This window comes from Sturnira hondurensis, unplaced genomic scaffold (genome assembly GCF_014824575.4).
Source record: "Sturnira hondurensis isolate 20B ecotype Veracruz unplaced genomic scaffold, ASM1482457v3 Scaffold0009719, whole genome shotgun sequence".
Taxonomy (NCBI): domain Eukaryota; kingdom Metazoa; phylum Chordata; class Mammalia; order Chiroptera; family Phyllostomidae; genus Sturnira; species Sturnira hondurensis.
Window position 1 is genome coordinate 3,878,382 of NW_028082350.1, and position 16,047 is coordinate 3,894,428.

Sequence of the window (16,047 nt, forward strand, 5' to 3'; positions counted from 1 at the left end):
CCCCGGAGAACCTCCCCTGGCACCCCTCTTTGTACAAAGAAATTAAATTTCCCTGGCCGTTAATTGAATTTTACTGCAGGGAAGCAGAGAAGTTGTGTCACATTAAAGCCTCCTATGTCCTATTGGAGCAATGTGTTGCCTTTGTGGCTGCTATTAGCATCTGTCAGGCAGGGCTCAGCCCTGTGCATACAACCCCCCACCCCCTGCTATGCTGACTGTACCCCTAAAGCTGCAGTCCCTGCCTCCACGGAGAAGCCACAGCTTTTTGATGATGGCCAAATTCCATTACCCAAAGTCAGATACTGTGTAGCAAACAGTGAGAGGTGGCTGGCCTCTGCAACCACAGTAGTACAGGCCTAAAGAGGGAAGAATTGCTTCTGGAAGCCTCTATCCCATCATTTGAAAAAGTGGGAACAACAAGACTTCTCATGGATGTTGTTGGGGCATCACTGAGCAGTAAGCCAAGAGGCAAAAGCAGCAAGCTTGTTACCTGCTCCATCACGGGCACAGACCATAGAGCTTAGTTAAGACTTGGAGTCAGGGAATGATAACAGTACCTACTCACATGAGCTAATTCATGTAGAGTGCTAGAATACTGCCAGCACACAGTGCATGGGATGTCCCAATAAACAGTAATCACAAAAGTTTGTGTATGGGTGCACTCCTGCGGATGAGCACATGTCTCTAGGGAATTCTTGGGGTCTTCCTTCAGCTCATAAAGTGCTCTGGGGTACAGCCAGGTCATGATGCAGTAAGGGTTCAATTGTGTTTAGTACTGAAATTCAGTGGATCAGAGAGACCTTGTGGTCCAGAGCAAGGGTGGCAGGAGGCAGGGGTGGAGGGAAAAGATCGGATGTAGCCAGGCATCCTCTTGTGCTACCTCATTAAGGTCACTCGTACAGCAGCCAGGAAGGCTGAGGTCCCCCAGTTTGTGGGCACAGGAGGGCACTGTGGATCTCAGAGGCCAAGGCCAGGGTGGGGGCACAGTGGGAGAGTTCTCTATTCTGGTATTGGGAGGAAGACTGTAGGGCAAAGAGAAGAGAGGAGGCAGGTTCTCCTTGCCCAGGACAGGAAGCTAAAGATCCCTGTATGCAAGGGAAAATGTATTCTAAATCATAGAATTGCCTCCCAAAAGAGTGAGCTGGATTCCCAGACAATCCCTCTCTCCAGAGGCCCAGACGCCCCCAGGGGCCCAAAGACAAGGGCCTCTGATCCCTTCGTATGCTTTTTCCCCTTGAATCTTCTCCATGTCCCTGACTGTCCTCCTGCAGTTCTGGGCTCTCACTGCTCCCACTGTAGCCCTTTCCCTGAACAGTGAAAACTGCCAGAAAATTCCTTCTTAGGCCAAATAGGTGGTCTGTCCTTCCCACTCCTTGCAAGTTTTCAGCTACTCTTCCAACAGCATGGTTTGAAGTCTGCCCATCTTCCTGGTCACACTGCAGCTGGCTAACATTCTTTATCAAGTAGAGTGCCCAGAGCAGGGCAGAAGTCTCATGAGTGGTCTGGAGCTTATAGTTCTGAGTCCTGAAGAACTGGAAAGTAGTCCTGGTGTGGCTGTACCTTCCACCACGAGTATCACAGCTCCGTGTGTGAAGTGTTGCCCTCTCCCGTCTGTCTACTTTTAAGATGCACTGTTCTTTATTAGTGGTGACCATGGGCAAATTGCTTCTCTGTGTGGCCTCAGTTTCTTCATTTGTAAAAAGAAAGGTCCTTGTAGATGATCTATGCCAGTGCCATTCAATGGACACAAAGTGTGAGCTACATATAGAATTTAAAATCTTCTAGTTGCCACATTTTCAGAAAAAGTAAAAAGAGACAGGTGAGTTTCATTGTGATAGTATATTTTATTTATCTTAATGTATCTAAAGTATTAACCTAATATCAATATGAAAATTATCGAGATATTTTATATTCTTTTTTCCTCCTATGTTTTGAAGTCCATTGTGTGTTTCACACTCACAGCATATCTCAGTTTGGACTGGCCATGGTTCAAGTGCCCAGTGGCCACAGGCAGCTAGTGGCTGCTATATTGAACATTATCTGGGTTCTGCAACTCTAGGGCTCTGTGATTCTGTGAAACAGCCTGGGAAATAACACTGTTAGGTGTGTGTGTATGTATCTGATGCTTTTCTTGGAACAGGAGAGGAGTATGAGAGCCTTGGGTGGGAACTGTTTTCTTGATCACCTGCTGTGTGGCAGGCACTTTAAATACAGGGTCTGACAGAAGTAGCGCCTGCCTGAGTGTGGTTGGTAGGGTAATAATATGGGTGTAATAATTTATAGTTTTAATTGGAACATTTCACCTAAAATGTCACATGGTGTGCCTGAGTGTGATATTGGTGTGTTACATAATTACTTGCTTATGATTTTGAAATAAGAGTTTGTGATAAATATGGGCATTGTTTGTGCCAGACCCTGTATCTGGCCCCTGTCTGCCCCCTAACAACTCTTTGAGGTAGACCACAGGTCTTCATTTCACAGATAACGAGCCCTGGGCTTGGGTAAGTCATTACACTGTGTTGAAGGCCACGTAGCTGGTAGAAATGTAAGTAGAACCTAGGTCTTCCTGGTCCTAAACCTTTCAAGCTGGGCAGGGGTCCTCAGAAGCAGTCTCCTCTTCTTCACAGATGGGCTTCCCTGAACCTGCTCTGAGATGTGCAGCTATGAGAAGAGGATCATGTTGTGTTGCCTGGTACTCATTGCTGTAATAAGCAACCAGGCTGGTGGGAGGGTAAGCAGAACCCACCCCAGGCTCTGAGGCCTGCCCAGGATCTCTGGAGGCCCTGTTGTTTCTGATTGCCCCATGGTGGCTCTTGGAACAAACCTGAGTGGGAAGAAAAGCTCCCAAAGGAGGACGGACACATATGGATGTGCAGGTTGTGAACTGTTCAAAGGTACATAGCTTATGGGGCAAGTGGAGCCTAAAACCCATTCCTTCCTGTACTGGCCAAGCTGTCACTCCTAGCATCAGATTTTACCCAACCACAAGGGTGCCTTTGCAATTCACACACAGCCCTGGGCAGGCTAATGCGGCCCTGCCTAGAGAGCAGGACAGGGCTGTGCTGTGAGTTCCTCACTCTAGCACAGAGTCTGTCTTCTTCAGACTCATCTATGCTGAGGCTTCACCCTGCTCCCATCCCTTTTCACTCACATACACACCCCTACCTCTACGTAAACATCCCCCAGCTCCTCTGTGGCTCCAGGCTCTAAGGAGTAGAACCCCTCTTCCTCAGGAAGACCTCTGCCCACCCAGGAATCCTGGCCCCAGTCCAGGACCATGCACTGTGTGAGGAGCAGAAACACCTCACCTGCCTGCCCCCCCCCACACCCCCACATTTCAGTCCTCCGGGAAAAATGGAGGCATCTGTAATGCAAAGCCCAACTTGTTGATGTAAAATCTTACTTTATATTCCACCCAGGTTTATACGAGTGAATTATGCAAATCTTTGATGGAAAAATATTCCTGCACACATCCTTGAGAGTGTAAACCCTTAGTTAATAATTCATACTCGGATGTCTCTGACTGCAGGCTTTTTCTTCATTATAACTTGCACTTCGTTATTTGTCTTTCGCATTTTATTGTATATTCTGGTGTGATGCTATGCATTATAAAATTTATCTGCTTCATTATTTGATGAGCTGGGGTTGAGGATTGTGCTGAGATGCTGGTGCAGGGGCCAGGGGCCCTTAATATCAAGTCCCACATGACAGAAGGCAGAGGGAAGGAAGTGGCTGGCCACAGTATGCGACTTCAGGGACACCAGAAACCACCCTCCACCCTGCACACCAATTCCAAATATGTCCTCATCCACCGACTAGCATCTCAGGTCACACCATTACACATCCATAGCTTCTTTCCTTTCTCCAAAGGCCTATTGTCCTTAGAAATCAGATGACCCTGGAAAGTCCACTGAGAAGAATGCTTTCTGAGTAAGTCTTTAAAACTAAAGGTAAACAAAGGTATAGCCACTGAGGGGAGAAGGACACAGTGCCCCAGAGGGAGACAGCTATGAGGAGTGAGAAGACAGAGCATACTGAAGACAGAACACTCTTGCATACCTGCCCAAGCAGAACGGTGCCAGGAGTGTGGTGAGCTGGGTCTCTGCTCTGCAGAACTCAGTGTGAGGAGGGACCCTCCCACAATGGGATGTGGGATGGAAAAGTATGTGATTCTTATCATCATCCACAGCCCTTCCCAGTCTGTGTTCTCCAGCAGGACTGATGGGCAGTGCCCCAGAACAGGTGCCGTTGGGAATCTATACTTTGAGAGGCAGGTTTCCCAGGAAAGTGGCGAGGAAAAAACAAGGACAAGGACAGGCCTCCAGGTGCATCAGACCACTTACCTTTCCAAGACCTACCTATTGCTGAGCCTTTGCTCCAGCAGCCTCCATGCCCAGGTGGCCTCTGTTCTTCCCATTTAAGTCCTACTGTGTCAGCTGTTGTGCATTTGTGCTAGCATAGTACTTAGCATTCTTTACTGGAATTGCTCGTTTGCGATCTCTTGTCATCACTGCAGTGAAATTCCCTAGGGTCAGGTTTGTTCTGTTCACTGTTAGCTCCAGAACCCAGCACAAGGCCTGGCACCTCATAAGTGCTCAATAAATGAGCATTGAATAGATGGGCAATGCCTTCCTAGGTACTCCTCAGGAAAAGTTAATTTCTACAAAAATGTCCATGAAACACTCATCAGATTTTCCTCATTTTCATGTGTCTCCTTCGGCTATCACCCCCTCTTCCTCTTCCTTCAGGAGGCAAGGACCCATCTGATGTCATATCTGTCCCCAAGCCATAGGTGTTCAATTTGTATTTGTTGAATTGGTTGCAGGAGAGAGGGAACGGGACTTCACCAGCAGCTGAGTACCTCTTTCCCTCTGCCCCCTGCCCTCCTCCCATGCCAGCCATGGCTCTTGGTCCCAGAGGAGGCCAGGATGCAGCTGCCTCTTGTCATGGCAGTAGGAGTGGTCTGATGGCCAACCAGTGCCTTGGTTGTTTCATGATGAATTTCTCAGGGTGGCAATGGGGGAGGAATGGGGTGCGGGTCTATTAGTGCTACTTAAGGAATCCTAAGCACTGCAATGCTTGCCAGGGCCTTCTGTTGCATTTGGTTGGGAAGAATAGGGGTTTCTCAGCTGTTTGGGAGGGTAAACCAGCTGACCGCTGTGAAGAAAGCCTGAGCCATGGACGCAAAAACAGAAGCCCCTGGGCAGGTCTCATAACCTGGGATCCACAGACCACCCCCAGGAGGTCCATGGATCCAATTTAAGAGGCCCATGAGTTGGAGAAGGCCGATGCGGGGGGAGGGGGGGGATTACATATATTTCCATTAACTTCTAACTGAAATTTAGTATTTCCTTCTATTTTGAACATAAGCAAGCAACCACAGCAGTAACAGTACCTGTGACTCTCACTGATAAAAACCACAGATGTTTTCACAGCACAGTCGTTGCAGGTATCCCAAAATATCATTGTCATCACTATTACCAAACTGTGCTAACATTACCCAGCACCAGATCTTATTTGACAAAGAATAATAAAAACATATATTGATGTGTGATGTACTATATCAAAAGTTTGCTTTTGAGGGTTTTTAATATTCATACAACCATTCTTCAATATATCTGGTTTCCTCTGTAATTCTATGTATGATGTGCATTTTAAAACATTCTGAAAGGGGGTTCACTAAATGTAAGAATCCCTGGCAAAGAGAGGCTGCCCTGGTAATGAGTGCTAAGAAGGAGAGAGGAGATGGGCAAATGGGATTTCCTGTAGTCCCCCTCAACCTCTGTTGACTCTTTGCCTGGGGCTGAGGGGCTCTGCCAGGAGGGGCAGTGGGGGCGGGGCCTCTACACAGGCACATGCCCCTGCCCCAGCCTGGCTTCTCCCCTCCCCAGTCCCAGCCATGATCACCTCCCACCCCAACACCACCATCGCCATCAAGGGCCATGCAAAGGAGCTCAACTGCACTGCTCGGGGTGAGCGGCCCATCATTATCCGCTGGGAGAAGGGGGACACAGTCATCGACCCTGACCGAGTGATGCGATATGCCATCGCCACCAAGGACAACGGTGACGAGGTTGTCTCCACACTGAAGGTGAGTGCCCATGCCCAAGTCTCAGGGGGCCCTAATTTTCAGAAAGTGGGGGGTCCCCAGTATTACATCTGTACCTGCTGGAGGTAAATGGAAAGTCTTGGGAGCCCCTCCCCATACCCCCCAAATTACCTCTCTTCTCCTAGCTATTCCCTTCTCCATCGAAGAACCTCTGCCTTAGAAACTCACTATATCCCCTTTCTGACAACCCCAAGCCATGAAACGTGTGGAACCCTCAGCCCTTCCCTCTTGCTTGGAACCCCTCGACTCCATTCTCCCTCCCAGACTCCCGGATCCTCTCTGCATGGATTCTCCCACACCTCCATTTTTGGAACTGTCTGGGAACAGGAGCCCTTGATAAAACCCCCTGTGGGTCCCATCTCGGAAGAAGATGGCCTTACTGATCTCCACCACAGTGAGCCCCCTTCAGGAGACCAACTCTAAAGACTCTCCCATTTCCTCCCTCTCTCCCTATCCTCCTACTTCTGCTGGCCACCTCCCAGCTCAAGCCCGCGGACCGTGGGGACTCTGTGTTCTTCAGCTGCCATGCCATCAACTCATATGGGGAGGACCGGGGCTTGATCCAACTCACTGTGCAAGGTACCCTCACCTGCTCCACCATTCCCAGCCCCTTTCCGGGGATGCAGGTACCTACTGCCAACTCCACCTCAAGAACAGGGACATCGCCCACACCCATGTGGTTGTACAGGATTAAAAATGGCCTCTGAGGAAAAGCATCTACACCCCTTCCCTCCTGCCAAGAGTGGGCAACAAGAGCCCCTCTAGGCACAAATCAGAGAGCAAGGTTTGCAGAAGTGCAGGGGCCTGGAGGGTGTATGGGAAGGGAAAGTCAATGTGGGAAAAGCTGAGAATTCTGCCTGGGGGACACAAAGACCATCAGCTCCTTAAGAGTCCCTCCAAAATGACAGACATTTTGCCCTTTTCCAGACAAAGAAAGGAAGGGGAACAAAGCAGAAGACAAGTGCCCCGCCCCCCCACCTGAGCTCTGACTCTAGGCCTCCCCCTGTGTCACCTTGCCCAAACCCCAGGGCTCTAGGGCCCTTGGGTATACTACAGGTGACACCAGTCCCCAGGAGTACAGCAGAATGCTGGTCATCCCTGGTGGTAGACAGGAGGACAAGCTCTCTGCTGCCATCCTCATTTCTGCCCCTCCCCCACCACACCCCAGAACCCCCTGACCCCCCAGAGCTGGAGATCCGGGAGGTGAAGGCCCGGAGCATGAATCTGCGCTGGACCCAGCGATTTGATGGAAACAGCATCATCACAGGCTTCGACATTGAATACAAGAACAAGTCAGGTACACTGAGCACTGGGCCAACCATGGCCCCTGCACCACCTGCCCTGCCTGGGTCCCTGTGGTAGAACAGTTCCAGGGCCTCAGAGCTGCCGCATGAGGCAGACACACTGCATTCACCAGTGCACAGACCCCTGTGACTTCCAAAGGGAGGGAAACTGTTTGGACTAGGAATCTGGGGAGCAGACAGAGGGACCCCCAGTTTACGGGGACGGGGTCTTGGTTCCTTCTTTCCAGTGCTTCCCCTGGGCCAAGGCCCACAGAGTTGTCTGATTTAAAGCAATTCAAAGGCCCTGAGCCTGGGGCTCTGGGCTGTGTCTGTGGGGTCAGAGACATCACAGGTTTGACGGTCACCTGGGCACTCCTGGTTTTGGATGGTAGGATGGCTAGGGATTAGAGAGCTGTTCCTTCCCAACAATGGGTTGGGTTCCTGGGAAACGGGAGTCCCTAGAAGGTAAGATCTAAGTTTCCTCTCCTAAAAAGCCTCCCAGGCCCCTCTCCTAAGACCCAAGATAGCTCCTGTCAGGCTTCCCACTGCTGTGAATCCCTCTGGGACAGAGTAAATGATGGACCCCTGGGTCTCTGGTGAAAGACTGAGGGGCACAGTCGGGTAGAGGGGGCCTCAGAGGGGACAAGAGGCCTGGAAAGTGAACCAAGTCAAAAAAGCTTCTATTGTGTGACTCTGGATGGTCTGTGATAAACAGGCAATGGGGTTGGCTGGCCCTGAGAGGGCAACTAGGGAGCTGCAAGGCAGCAGCAAGAGGAAAATATACTTCTCATTTTGGATCCTCTTGTACCTTTTGAATTAGTTATCATAAGCCTGTATAAGCTTTGTAAAATCATTATAAAATAAAACATGACAAAGAGTCTGGAGGGCTCAACCTTCCCCACCCTCCTTTCCCTGCCAACTGCTAATTCATCTTTTAGCTCCTAGACTGGGTCCTAGACTAGGTCCCAGGTTTTGATTTTTCCCCTGAAGCTTTTCAGATTTTTCCTGTCTTCCTTAGCACAGAACATGGCTGGCTGGCTGGCTGGCTTCTCCCTGAGATTGTCCAAGTCCTAATCCCTGCTGTTTTCCCAGCACCTGGCACAGCACCTGCTATACATAGTAGGTGCTCCACAAATGGCTGTTGAGTGAGTGGAAGTGAGACACAGTAAAGCAAATCTCTGAGTTATATATTCACCTCTGGAGAAGCAGGCAGCTCTGTCCAGGGCACTGAGTCACTCATCTTAGTCACACATTTCTTCAAGGAGAAGCCCTGCCCCTCAGAAGCTTATGGTCTAGTTGGGGAGAAAAGTCAGGTTGCAGCCAGGCACCCAGTAGTTCACCTTGTGTGCAGGAGGAGGGCTGCAGAGGGAAGCAGGGAAAGGGGGTACTATCCCTGATGGGGATTGTCAGAGGCTGCATGAAGCTGGGTCTTGAAGATTGAGAGGTAATGGGCTTAAACTCAGGGAAAGGGACAGGTAGAGCCTGAGCCAGGCACAGCATCATCCAGTGAGTGGCCTGTCTAGCAGAGTGGCCTATTCACAGATTCACTTCTTGGGCCCTAAGACTAGAAAATGCTCTGGGGCCAGACTGAGAGGGTACCTCTGGGATGAACATTTACTTTGTTAGGAAAGGTAACTGAAAGCCACTCACAGTGGCTGAGCCCCCAGAGAGAGACCAGTGCAGCATGGCGAGAGATCATGGTGCCTGCTGGTGCCATGGAAAGATTCACCTGGACCTGTGAGAAGGAAGGGTACATAGGACGTGAGCACTAGGCTGCTGCAGCCCTACAGCCAGGGCAAGGGAATAAGCAGCAAGACCTCAGTGGAGAGTGGGGGAAACAACTATGTCCATCTCACATCTTAAGAATTGTAGAGGCTGAGCATGAGCTTCTCAGAAGCCAGACAGGAAGGGATGTGTTGGTACACAGTCCCACATCTCTGTGTGCCCCACTGACAAGGATGGCAGGGCTCTGCTCGCACCCCATGGCAGTGTGTACCTGGCTGTCACTCGCACCCCTTCCCCACTGGTCTTTGTAGTTGCCTCCCTGCGCTCCTCTCCTATGCTGCATGGCTACCCGCTCCCCTTCCACTGACCACTGTCTAAGATGTGGAAACCTTTCCTGGGGCCCCACTCAGAAAAGAAAGCTAAGACTATCACACATCTGGAGAGCAATGCAGAAGGAGAGGTAGGAAGGGAAGGTACGATTTTCAGAGCATTTCCACATCTTCCTTCAACCCTCTCTGGCTCCTCTGCAGTATGAGGACATCCCAGAGCTGGGGGTGCCGTGAAGGCTGGGCAGCACGGAGGGAGAGGTAATAAACACTCAACCTTAGACTCTCCCTTCAACAAGGGCTTTGCACCTGTAAAAACAAATAAATAAATCACAGGTTCAAGAGCCTAAAGAAGTTGACCAACCCTGTCTCCCGCCTTTGGGTGGGACTGATCCCGACCATCCCACTCACATGGACATCTGACCTGGCATTTAGAAAAAGGAGTTCCATGAGAACCACAAGGGTTACCACTTGTGGAGTCAGTAAGAGGCCAGGAGCACAGCACAGCTTCCTCATGGGTAAGGTAGGAATGCTAATGCCTACCTTGTGGAATAGTTCTGAGAATTAAAGACAGCATCTAGAACAGGGCTATAACAAACTATTAGTAAATGCAAGTCCTCTCCCCCTTCTAACTCAAATACCTCATGTGGCAACTTATGTGTCTGTCAGTCAGCAACATGTACCGAGTGTAAACTGTCTTTTGCAGAACTATGCAACAGCCATGTGGTAGTAAAGAAAAAGAAATAAGAGACAGTGTTGTTCTGGGAGCTTACAGTGCAGTTGGAGTAAGAACATACAGTGCATACACATGCATCCTTGTACTTTCAGAGCCATTGCAATGCACTGTACAATCATGGATAATACACCACGAACTGTATTAAATGAAAACTGAAAAGGGGTATCTTAGGGAACAGATAGGTAACTCAAAGGAAGAAGGAAGATGTATATGTGTGAGGGTGTGTGTATGTGAAGACCTCTTCCTACATGTGGAACAGTGGAACAAGAACCATTGTCAAAGCAGAAGATAGGTTAACCAAGTGTCAGAGCTGGGTGATCTTAGGTGAGCTTACCTAATGTCTTTGGGCATCTCTTCTTCTATCAGACAAAGACAGTAACATGTACTCCTCATAGAGATTAAGTGGGTGTGATGACTTATGTGGAAGTGCCTAGCACAGAGCCTGGCACATCCTAGCCCTCTATGGCTCCCCATCCTGTGCCTCTTCTCTCTCTTCTCTTCTTCCTCCCACCCCAGACCACACCTATAATGACCCTCATCTTCGCCTCAACTGTGCCTTTCCCAGATTTTCTGCCGTGTTCCTCATCATGCTAATTTTCCAACAGAAATTACCAAGTCTGCCATTTCTAAGCCATCCGCTCATTCTGACTCCTGCTGGCCCCAGGCAGCAGAGTAATAATACATGAATGCTGAATGATAAATAGCAGCATCCACACAAATCTATCAGATGGCACTATGCAGATTTAAAAATGCAGACACCACATTTTGCCCTTCTCCAAGCAAGGAGCAGCAGTGAGTTCTTTGAGGACAGTCCTCCAAGCCCAGAAGGCAGCCTTGTGGCACCAGCAATTAGCCACCACAAAGTGAGCCAGCTTGCTGTGTCATGTCATTCCATGTGAGCTGGACTGTAGCTGTGAGAGAGACTGGTGTTGAGATGTTGTGAGCAGTTGTGACCTAAGGAACCTCTTCTCAGAGCTGCAGAAAGATTGCCATGGGAGCTCAGAACCATGGCACAAGGAGGAAACTGGAGGTGGGGAATGGATTTGTTTCCCAAGCACAAGCAGCTGAATGTTCCAGATGTGGCTTTTGTCTGTGCTGCTCCCCCTCCACACTGAATGTGTCTCCTGAAAAACCAAAGGTTCCATCCCACTCCCAGTAAGCAGCCCACAGAGTAGAAGGCACTGACAAATCCCTAGCCACAGCCTTATTTTTTAAGAAAAATGTTTGCCTCATAAACCCTTTGATGAAGAAAGGGAGAGAGCCCTTAATGAAATATGTTAATCTGGGTAAGCCAGGCTCATATGAAAGAGAATATTTAAAAAGACGATATTCACCAAGGCCAGCTCAGTAATCTGAGATAGCTAAAAAGGAAAGGAAAGAAAATAGGGCACCTGATTTCAGCTATTCAGGGTCAGAGAGATGGCAGTGATCAAGTCTGGAAAATCAGCCAGAGGCCTCCAGATTTGACTCTGATGCATTAGCCTTGAGGGGTTGTGGAGAGAGCTGTTTTGTGCCAACATCAAAGATGATTTGGGAACACAAGGTCAACTCCACCTACGAAGGACTGGCAAAAGCATAAAAAAGGGGGGCCACTCTCCAGGACATTTCCCCTCCCAAACGTCCTATGATTGGCAACTGAGTGAGGCAAGGGAGGGAAAGGTAAAGGGTATCTACTATGATGACAGAATGCAGAGAAAGTCCAAGTCCAATGTAAAGGACAAAAAAGAGGCTCTGATCTAAAACTAACAATGGTTTTAAGTGCCCAACACATGCCAAGCTGGGGAGACGTGCTAAGTTATAGACACAGCTCTTGCCTTCAGAGAGCTTTAAAAAAAGATACTGTGCAATGAAGAAGGGCTCTAAATGCTGTAGGAGTACAAAGAAGGCGATGAAAGATGAAGGTGAAAAGCTGTGCCCAAGCCAGATATTGCAGGGTCTGGGTCATGTTAAAAAATATTGTTTTAGGCTTCTGGTCAAGATGCTGGTATAGGTAAACACAATACTCAGAACCTCCTACAACCACACTAAAAACACAACTAAACTACCAAACAACCATATTTCAGAATCCCTGAAATCTAGCTGAACAGAAGTGCTATAACTAAGGATATAAAGAAAAAGCCACCAGATTGGTAGGAGGGTCAGAGACACAGAACAGGCTGATCCTACACCCATGAATAGCAGTTAAAAATCAGGAGGGATATCTTGGCTGTGGAAGTACCCCCTGAGGAGCAAGTGGTCCCAACCTCACACCAAGGCCTCCAGCCCAAGGTTACAGCACTAGGAAGAGAAGTCCCCATAACTTCTGGCTATGAAAATGAGTAGAGATTGTAACAGAATAGGTTGGAGTCTTCTGGAGTCCCAGACAGTCCCTTTTAAAGGACCCACACGTGGACTTACTTGGATTCACTCCCTCTGAGCTCCAACAGTGGGACAGAGGCTTGAAAGTCACCAGGGACATACAGGGAGGAACTGAAGTGTCTGGCATCAAGATGAGAGCTGGAGAGGCAGCTTTCTCCCAGACAGAAGTGCTGGCAGAGGCCATGGTTCCTTTACTAAGCCCTCCCCCCTCTCACAGAGCTGGCAGCTCAGCACCATATCTGAGTCACCATCAACCTGTCTAACACAATTTGTTCCACACTGGTGATTCCCTAAGACCCCACCCCACCCACATACAGGCCCCACCAAGCCCTTTCCAGTGGTTTTTCCATCCAAACAGCCTGTCTTGGCTCATGCTGCTGACTTTCCTAAAATCTCAAATACCAGCATCTGGCCTCTGTGTACCCTGTACCTGCTAAAGGGACCCAAGCCTGGTACTAGTAGCAGCTGACCTTGGTTTGCAGCTTAGCCTCTCCTGGGCACATCAAAGCCCAGAACAAGTAGCAGCCATCTGAAGATCATTCTGTAGCTCATACCAGGTGGCCCCAGATAGAGCACAGGTGGCAGCTGACCTTCTACTGCATCTCCCAGGACACCCTAAACCAGTGCACCTGGTAGACAGCTTCCAACTATGTCAAAGCACCACCCAGCAACCTACACAAGTGACACACTCAAGAGACAGATTCAGCAGGCATCAGAGCCTTGACAAAGTAAATTCTGCTCTGTGGGGTGGGCCCCTGCATAGCTGATCCTCCATGGTGGTCTCAACTAGTCCTTGCAGCTGATAGGCCTGGGAGCAAATCCCTCCCACTGATGTGCCAACAGCAATCAATGCTTAATTACAACAGACAGGTACACAGAGCTCATAGGGGGTGCACCTGAAGCACCCAGTTCAGGTGATCAGGGAGGCTGTGCCAGTGGACCCTACAGGCCACTCTACCAAACCTGGGATTCATAGCAGTTCTACCTAATCTGCACAAACAAACAAACACTGGGAGGCTGCCAAAATGAGGAAACAAAGAAGCATGAACCAAATGAAAGAGCAGAACAAAATTCCAGAAAAAGAACTACACAAAATGGAAACAAGCAAGCTACTAGATGCAGAGTTCAAAACACTGGTTATAAGGATGCTTGATCAACTCAGGGGAAGAGTAGATGAACTTAGTGAGAACTTCAACAAAGAGATTAAAAGATAAAAATGGAGGTAGAAAATTTTTAAAAGAACCAGTCAGAAATAAAGAATGTATTAACTGAAATGAAGAATTATAGGGAATCAACAGTAAAGTAGAAGAAGCAAAGGATCAAATCAATGATTGGGAAGATAAGGAAGCAGAAGGCTCCTAGTAAGAACTGCAAAAAGAAAAAAGAATTTAAAAAAATTATGATAGTGGAAGGAGCCTCTGGAACAACTTCAAGCAGACTAACGTTGACATCATAGGGATGCCAGAAGGAGAGGAGAGAACAAGAAATTGAAAACCTATTTGAATAAATAAGGACCAAAAACTTTCCTAACCTTGTGAAGGAAATAGACAAGTCCAGGAAGTTCAGAGAGTCCCAAACAAGATGAACCCAAAGAAGCCAAGACACATCATAATCAAATGCCAAAGGTTAAACACTATAAGAGCATTGTAAAAGCAGCAAGACAAAAGCAGTTACTTACCTATAAGGGAGCTCTCATAAGACTGTCAGCTGATTTCTCAAGAGAAACCTTGCAGACCAGAGGAGATTGACATTAAATATTCAAGGTGATGAAAAGCATGGACTTACAACCAAGATTACTATACCCAGCAAAACTATCATTTAGAATCAAAGATAGATAAAGTGCTTCCCAGACAAGGAAAAGCTAAAAGAGTTTATCATCACCAAACAAGTATTACAAGAAGTGCTAAAGGGTCTTTTGAGGAAGAAGAATAAAGAGGAGGAGGGGAAGATCAAAACTATGAATAATGAAATCGCAATAAATACATATCTATCAATAATTACTTTAAATGAAAATGAATTAAATGTTCCAATCAAAAGACATAAGGTGCCTGAATGGATAACAAAATAAAGCCTGTCTAAAGAGACTCACTTCAGATGGAAAGACACACACAGTCTGAAAGTAAAGGGATGGGAAAAGATATTTAATAAAAATGTTAATAACAACAACAAAAAGCTGGGGTAGCAATACCTATACTAGACAAAATAGACTTTAAAACAAAGGCTATAACAACAGCCAAAGAGGGACCCAGAAATTCTACTTCTGGGTATTTATCCAAAAAATCCAAAACACTAAGTTGAAAAGATATGTACATCCATATGTTCATTGTAGCATTGTTTTCAATAGCCAAGATATAGAAGCAACATAAGTGTTGATAACTAAATAAATGGATAAAGAAGAAGTGATGCAGATATACAGTGACATATGATTCAACCATAAAAAAGAACAAAATCTTGCTATCTGCAACAACGTGGATGGACCTAGAGGACATTATGCTGAGGGAAATAAGTCAGACAGAGGAAGACAAATGCCAGATGATTTTCCTTACATGTGGAACCTAAAGAACAAAATAAATAAGCACAAAAGAAACAGACCCACAGATACATAGAACTTTTCAACAGTTTCTAGATGGGAGGAGGGAGGAGGTTGGGGGGCTGGGTGAAAAAGGTGAAGGGATTAAAAAGTACAAATCGATAGTTACAGAATAGTCATGGGGTATGAAGTGCAGCATAGAGAATATAATCAATAATATTGTAATAATTATATACAGGATCAGATGAGTACTAAATTTATCAAGGTGATCACTTCATAAGTTATATAGAAGTTTAATCATGGGTTGTATACCTGAAACTAATATAATATTTTATGTCAGCTGTAATTTAGGATTAAAAATACTTTAAAATAATTTTGTCTATATCCTACAAACAAGGAAAATGTACTGAATAGTTTTATGTAAGAGGGTAGCAGTATCAGATTTGTGTTATGGGAAGACCACTGTCAATGCCAAAATAGAGATGCATCTGTAAGAGATGCTAATCATACCCGTAGAGTCAATGATGGCTGCAATATAGAGAACTGGTAGAAGAGGGCACACAGGCAGTTCTGGGAGGCTAACTAGTTAGGATGTCATTTCTTTGGTCCAAGTGAAAAATGACAGGGGCTTGGCCTAGGGTAGGGCTGGAGATGGAGAGAAGGCAAGAGAGTCAAGAGCTACATGGGATACAAAAACTATGAGACTTGATAGGCAGGGAGAGAAAGAAAAGAGTGAAGAGTAACACCTAAGTTTCTGGCACAACATGACAGGTAGTGGTTCCATTTCATGAGACAGGGGACCCAGGAAGGTGATGAGTTTACAGGATACGTGGTCAAGCCTTCGGCCTTGAATATGTTGAGTGTGAGGCTATAAGGATCTGGAGTTCAAGGGACAGGTCCAGGCTAGATAAAAGTCTGTATGTTATCTTCCGGCCAAGATGGAGGCATAGGTGTAAACACTGTGCCTCCTCCCACAACTA

The 16,047-nt window shown here is 47.3% G+C and overlaps 1 protein-coding gene across 1 annotated transcript in view; it reads left to right on the forward strand.

Moving 5' to 3' along the window:
- The window catches only part of DSCAML1 (DS cell adhesion molecule like 1), a 360,723-nt gene that overhangs the window by 299,351 nt on the left and 45,325 nt on the right, over positions 1–16,047 (forward strand). The window contains exons 12-14 of the mRNA XM_037057511.1: positions 5,892–6,091; positions 6,592–6,688; positions 7,278–7,406. Coding sequence (XP_036913406.1) covers positions 5,892–6,091; positions 6,592–6,688; positions 7,278–7,406 — 426 coding nt within the window. The remainder of the gene's footprint in view (positions 1–5,891; positions 6,092–6,591; positions 6,689–7,277; positions 7,407–16,047) is intronic.